This window comes from Abramis brama (assembly GCF_963993115.1).
Source record: "Abramis brama genome assembly, chromosome: 10".
In the NCBI taxonomy this organism is placed as follows: Eukaryota; Metazoa; Chordata; class Actinopteri; order Cypriniformes; family Leuciscidae; genus Abramis; species Abramis brama.
The window spans coordinates 43,865,826-43,873,037 of record NC_139972.1 but is presented as its reverse complement, the minus strand read 5'-3'; the positions used below and the strand labels follow the sequence as shown (position 1 = coordinate 43,873,037).

The following is a 7,212-nucleotide window of genomic DNA, read 5'->3' as shown; positions in this document are numbered from 1 at the left end:
CTTTAAGCGCGGGAGCGTGTGGCTCTTTAAGGGCGGGAGCGTGTGGCTCTTTAAGGGCGGGAGCGTGTGGCTCTTTAAGCGCGGGAGCGTGTGGCTCTTTAAGCGCGGGAGCGTGTGGCTCTTTAAGGGCGGGAGCGTGTGGCTCTTTAAGGGCGGGAGCGTGTGGCTCTTTAAGCGCGGGAGCGTGTGGCTCTTTAAGGGCGGGAGCGTGTGGCTCTTTAAGCGCGGGAGCGTGTGGCTCTTTAAGGGCGGGAGCGTGTGGCTCTTTAAGCGCGGGAGCGTGTGGCTCTTTAAGCGCGGGAGTGTGTGGCTCTTTAAGCGCGGGAGCGTGTGGTTCTTTAAGGGCGGGAGCGTGTGGCTCTTTAAGGGCGGGAGCGTGTGGCTCTTTAAGGGCGGGAGTGTGTGGCTTTGAAAAGAGCCGTTGGGTTCGTCAGTTTCTCGTGTTTCTTGGCGTGCTCGGTGTAGGTGACGGCATCGCGGATCACGTTCTCCAGGAACACCTTCAACACTCCGCGGGTCTCCTCGTAGATCAGCCCGGAGATGCGCTTGACGCCGCCGCGGCGCGCCAGACGCCGAATGGCGGGTTTGGTGATTCCCTGGATGTTATCGCGCAGAACTTTACGGTGCCGCTTCGTGCCTCTTTTCCCGAGCCCTTTCCCGCCTTTGCCTCTTCCAGACATGACGCTTTACAGGATTGATGCGATACTCAAACGATGACGAAGAATAGATGCGAGCGTTGCAGGGAGGCCTTTTATACTCGCTAACAGGACCTGAGAGAAACCAGCGCAGCGTCACATGGTCACGTGGAATGTAACCGCCACCCCGATCTGATGGAGCCTCTCCTTTGTTTTATATGAAATATTAATAATGTTTCAGGTCGTGTAATTTACAGTAGTACTGGTTGATAATGAACAGTGATGTTCTACAAGCACAGCAAAGTAAACAAATAGGGACACAAGACATCATATCACAATATTGATTAAAATTATGAATAGTGGCATCTGTTGTGTGTGTGTGTGTGTGTGTCCTGGTAAACCCTACATATGGGGAATATCTGAAATCCAGTTCGGATTCTCTCTCACATGTTCAGGCATTTACTGGTTTAGTTGAAGTGATGAATGTGGCTAAAGTGCTCTATAATCTGCTGAATAACAGGCGCTCATCATTCATCATGTTCATCACCGGCTGTCGGATCCACATGCCAGAAACTCTGATCATATATAAATGTTCATCACCGGCTGTCGGATCCACGTGCCAGAAACTCTGATCATATATAAATGTTCATCACCGGCTGTCGGATCCACGTGCCAGAAACTCTGATCATATATAAATGTTCATCACCGGCTGTCGGATCCACGTGCCAGAAACTCTGATCATATATAAATGTTCATCACCGGCTGTCGGATCCACGTGCCAGAAACTCTGATCATATATAAAACAGAAATTGCCAGTTGTGGGCCATTCCACCGAATGGGTGACATTTGCTTGTTGTAACTCTTAAAAATTAAACTTTATTTTAACACAATCTAATAGTACACACATTTAACTATTCAAAATGTGTATTGACCAATAACACTATATATTGTATTTATTTACTGTAATTAACTGTATTTTATTTATACAAGGTTTCTAAGCAGAAGATGCATGTTACCGAAACGCTTGTGCCATTTAAAAACCATGTTTAAAAGCATGTCAATTAATTCATTTGTTTTCCCCAAAATAAACTGTTTATTTTAAAGAAATTACTGGTTATATGGTCAAATAATTGATATTTGTGATGAAAAAAATCACTATATATTAAGACAAGGTGTATTTTGATAAGAACAAAGCCTTTTTTTTATTTATTTTTTTTATTTTAAAGAAGACCGAAACCTCAAGTAAAAAAAACAGTGGTTTGCTTTTTTTTAGAAATAAGATAAAACTAGTCTGGCCCCTTCCCTCTGGATGTGCCGTGAGTGTTTCTGCTCCTGCTAGTGTGTGTTCTCTCCTTCTTCTGCATTATAAGACACAGATAAAGCGTTTAAGTCTCTTTGTGGTGGACTGGCTCCTGGAGTAACGTGTTCACATTGTCAAACTATAATACTAATATCTACAATTTAAGCAATTGCAACCTTAAAACTCATAATTCAGGTGAATAGTGTTATATCAGCTAATATTTACAGTATTAAATCAACAAACCAGAGGACTCGACTCACTCCTGTTACTTTAACTCACTCCTGTTACTTTAACTCACTCCTGTTACTGTAACTCACTCCTGTTACTGTATGTTACTGTAACTCACTCCTGTTACTGTATGTTACTGTAACTCACTCCTGTTACTGTAACTCACTCCTGTTACTGTAACTCACTCCTGTTACTGTATGTTACTGTAACTCACTCCTGTTACTGTAACTCACTCCTGTTACTTTAACTCACTCCTGTTACTGTAACTCACTCCTGTTACTGTATGTTACTGTAACTCACTCTTGTTACTGTAACTCACTCCTGTTACTCTACAGTTCAGCAACAGGACTGAAAGTGACAGGATTGAGTTTAAGCATAAAGTTATCAGATATGCGAATAGCATGAGGACACTGAGCAGATTCTAGCGACTCACCAAAAGTTCATATTTATTTGTAAAATAAACTAAATCTAAGAAATCATTTAGGTAACAGGACAGTATGTTGAGATGGACCACCTTAGGCATATTTACAATTTCATCAAATATACAGAAATTAAAATGAGAGGACTAACTTTTGGCCTTCAGAAGATCCAGATGATGCAACTTCCTGTAGGAAATGTGTCTTATGGAATGATCCAAGTTTTTCAGAGGGGGAATGAATTTAATTTATCACAACTAAAATGTGTATTTTCTCTAAAATATTAGATCAAATATTTTTTTCTAATGAAAAAAAAAAAAAAAGAACATTTTAAGCAGATTGGATATAGAGTGATACAACACTGCCAAATTTGCACTCCAAATTTGCACTCCACCCATTTGCATTGTTAGAAACCCAGTCATACTATTGAATGGTCGTGCAACACTCTCTCATTTTCCCCTGAGACGGGAGAAATCCGTTATTTACCTCTTACACTTCCTCCCACAATGACGCAAAAATCGTCATTTTGCGTCATTGTCGGAGGAAGTGTAAGAGGGGGGGGTTTCTGTTGAGACTACAAGCACTAGTTCCTCATCTCTCCAATCTTTCCCAGGGGGCGGGACCCGCTCACGCTACAGACCTATCACAGATCAGTGGGTGGGACTTTACTCTCTGAAACTGAAAGCAATATCCTCCATCTTGTTTGAAGCTAAGCTAACAGGCGCTGTGGAGACAGATGTAAAGTTATGACAATAGCGGAGGAGAGTGCTCAATATGATATAGAGGAAGAGGATTTCGGAAGTCTGATGCTTGAATCAGGTGTTTGTGGCTACCTTTACAAGCCGCATTATAGCGAAGAGCAGCCGAGGCAGAAGACCACCTGCCTGCCGCGGACGAGGAGCCCGGACTGGCTCGAGTTAGGGCGGACTGGTGGCGCCGGTGATCTCACTATGCAACTACGAACCGCTACGAACACAGAGATAGAGTCCGTCTGCGGCAAAAAATTTCAACGATGACAATTTCTCCTGGACGAAATCTCTGAATCAGACGAGGACACGGACGTTTGTGTTGTGAACTATCCTAGTTTCGCACCGCATATGTTCTGACTGAACATCCAGGTACCATGCAATAATTCACCTTTTCGAAAGAAATACAAACGAGGAGTAATGCACTAATGAGTTCGCCAACTAACTAGACATTTTGTGTGAAATGAATTTCAAGCTCTGGTGGTAGCTAGCCTTGTAGACGGAAGAGTGATTTCTCTTATAGGCAGATATGCGCTTTCTGGATTAGTGGGAGTGGCTTGCGGAGCTGTGCAATGTGGTGCATTGTGGGAGTTGTTGTCTTTCATACAAATGCGTCCTGAAGTTATTTTTTGTCTTTCCTCGGTCACGAAGGCACCAAATTCAAAATTTATTTTACATTTCGACTACATATATGACCCACTTTCAATAAAAAACAATGTTCCTATGGGTGGAATACCCCTTTAAAAATAAAATGTATTTTAGAGTTAATTTTGATTCGGTGGAATGACTCTTGTATATTTTAGGAAACAGTGTAAGGCTTTCCCCCTCATAGCTGCTCAGATCTGGCATTACCGAGACCGAACCCTGCACTGCTGTCCGACCCGGTTACTTTATACTCGGCGCTACACTGGAAAGAAGACTCGTTTACAGGAAGTGATGTGGCTCTTAAAAGAGCCGTTGGGTTTGGCGCGCGTGCACAGCAGCGGCGGGTTTAAGCGCGCTCTCCGCGGATGTGGCGCGCCAGCTGGATGTCCTTGGGCATGATGGTGACTCTCTTGGCGTGGATGGCGCACAGGTTGGTGTCCTCGAACAGACCCACCAGATAAGCCTCGCTGGCCTCCTGCAGGGCCATGACAGCGGAGCTCTGGAAGCGCAGGTCCGTCTTGAAGTCCTGGGCGATTTCTCTCACCAGCCGCTGGAAAGGCAGTTTGCGGATCAGCAGCTCGGTGGACTTCTGATAGCGGCGGATCTCCCGCAGAGCCACGGTCCCGGGCCGGTACCGATGGGGCTTCTTGACGCCGCCGGTGGCGGGCGCGCTCTTCCGCGCTGCTTTAGTCGCGAGCTGCTTCCTCGGGGCTTTGCCACCGGTGGACTTACGAGCGGTCTGCTTGGTTCTTGCCATCGCTGCAGCTTCTTCTCTCTCTCGCTCCTGCTGGCGCGGGAATAAATGCTGCTTTCTGCTACACGCCTGCTTTTATAGCGTTGGACCGTCGCGAGCTCATAGTGTTACAGCGATGATGCAGAGGCTTGTGATTGGCTAGTGTGTGACGTGTGCTATGACTGCTAGCCAATGACTGCGCGTTTCCTCTTTTCAAACAAGAGGAGGGTTTCCCGCTCAACCCGCTTTTGTTCAGTTACTACTTCCCTCATTCATTCCTACATTTCCTTCCTCAAATTCAAATATTGTAGCATTTATGGATACATTTGACACACATAGTTGACATCTGCAGAGAAAAGTATCCGGATGTAATACAGCACACCTGGAGTAACAAAGACCGTTCAAGACAATCCAGAATAGATTATTGGTTGATTTGTAAAACATGAATCATATAATATTAGCAACAGCCTAATATTAGGGACTGACCATAATGACATTTATATTTCAGTTATTTTGTCGCAAAATATGGCAATTACTGCCTCTAAACCGTCGCTCTGGAAATGAAACCGCTCCTTAAATATGGAAAGGCCAAGCAACAGATTATTGAGCTAATCCACATTTACTGGGAAAGGGCTGAATCACAGAAAGCTTATGGACGTAACGGGGAGCTTTTAAAATATGAATTAGGGAAGTTCTTCAGAAAATGTGGATGTAATATAGCAAAATAGATTAATAGAGGATGAATCTGCTATATCATTTAAGGAACCATTGACAGATATAAGCACTGAATATCCCAAACTACAAACTACATGAGATGAGCTGCAGATCCACAGCTGGAGAAGCCGGTGTTAGAGCCAGAGCAAATGCTGGAAGAAGGAGAGCAATTCAGCCTAGTTTTGTTTTTAAATAGATTTTATATTTATATTTATTTTATTTTTCTGAATGGATCCACAGCCAAAGATGGATGGACAAGATCCAATGCTGAATATTTCTATTGCTCCTGAGGGTTGTTCCATAAAACAAGATTAGAATACAAGCCAGGCTTATTTTGGTAAGTCAGGCTTATTGTCGGTGGATTCTGTTTCATAAAGCAAACTTAAAATAGTTCAAACTCAGTTACCCTGGCAACTTATGCTGGGAAACTAGCCTGGTCCAGGGCAGGCTAACTGTCAGGCTAAGCCTCAGCTGTTACACAGATCCTCTAACACTGACCAATATTACCACTGACACTCTCTCACCATTATTGGACTTTATTAACCACTATTAGTCCAAAAATAAATACACAGTATACAGAAAATCAACTTAAATAAGGCTACAATGATATATACTGTATATTTATATATATAGATATAGATATATAGATAGATAGATAGATAGATAGATAGATAGATAGATAGGCCTAAATACAATATATATACTACAGGTTTTCTTTTTTTCCTGGCTGAATGTTTTGTGCCCAAGATTTAATTAGATTTTGATTTATGAATACATTTCTCTCTGGTTTTGTTTGGCAGCTGTAGTACATGTTTATGATTAGAAGAACATTAGAACACAATCTAAAAAAAAGCTTTGTAAAGCAGAAGTTAAAATCACAAAATTAAAAATAAATAATTACAAAAGCACAGTATAAATTTTAACTGGTAAGATGAATCTGAGCTTAGTAATTGACAGTATATTAGCCTACATTTGATTTACCCCATTACAATAGGCCCTTTACAGTTATTGCTATCATAAAAATACACTTGTAGGTTTAAAATTCTAAATAAGGCACATCTAATGTCCAAATAACAAATATTTTAGCATATATATATATATATATATATATATATATATATATATATATATATATATATATATATATATATATATATATATATGTGCTAAAATATTTGTTATTTGGACATTAGATGTGCCTTATTTAGAATATTCAAAATAACTGAATATATATATATATATATATTATTTTTATTTATTATGTACTTTATTATGTCTTTCAATTCAAACACATTTAACACAATTATACAAATTGACAGTTCCTTTAAAGACATCATATTTTCCCCCAATAAATATTCCTTATTTTTCCTTCTACTTTTTTTTTCTTTTGTGATAATACCCACCAACACATATGATTTAAGGGGGAAAAGACAAAAAACAATAAATAAATATTAATAAAAATCTAACATTCACATATTTATATCAAACTCTTATAATGACACATAATTCCTAATAGTTATCCAAGTAATATTATTTGAATATCAAATATTCAATATTAAATAAGTAAATAAATAAAATAACAAATAACTAGAAATAAAAGGGAGGGTTATATAAAAATGTAGTTAATGTAGGCTAATATATATTCCTTTATTTTATGGAATATTCTTTGATTTTAGAGTTGCACATATCTTTTCAAAATGTATACATTTGCTCTTAATTTCATGTTATCCTCTCCATAATGTACTTTAGAAACTAAATCTACTCATTTAAAACTGGGGATTCTTGCTTTCTCCAA

General features: G+C 40.3%; 1 protein-coding gene across 1 annotated transcript; it reads right to left on the bottom strand.

Moving 5' to 3' along the window:
* Nucleotides 1-4,316: 4,316 nt before the first annotated feature.
* Nucleotides 4,317-4,768, bottom strand: LOC311091071 (histone H3.2-like; the record flags this gene model as incomplete). Its single annotated transcript, XM_084126811.1, has 1 exon — nucleotides 4,317-4,768. The coding sequence occupies exon 1, from the start codon at nucleotides 4,725-4,727 to the stop codon at nucleotides 4,317-4,319; it is 411 nt and encodes a 136-aa protein (XP_083982937.1). The 5' UTR covers nucleotides 4,728-4,768.
* Between the last annotated feature and the right edge of the window lie 2,444 nt (nucleotides 4,769-7,212).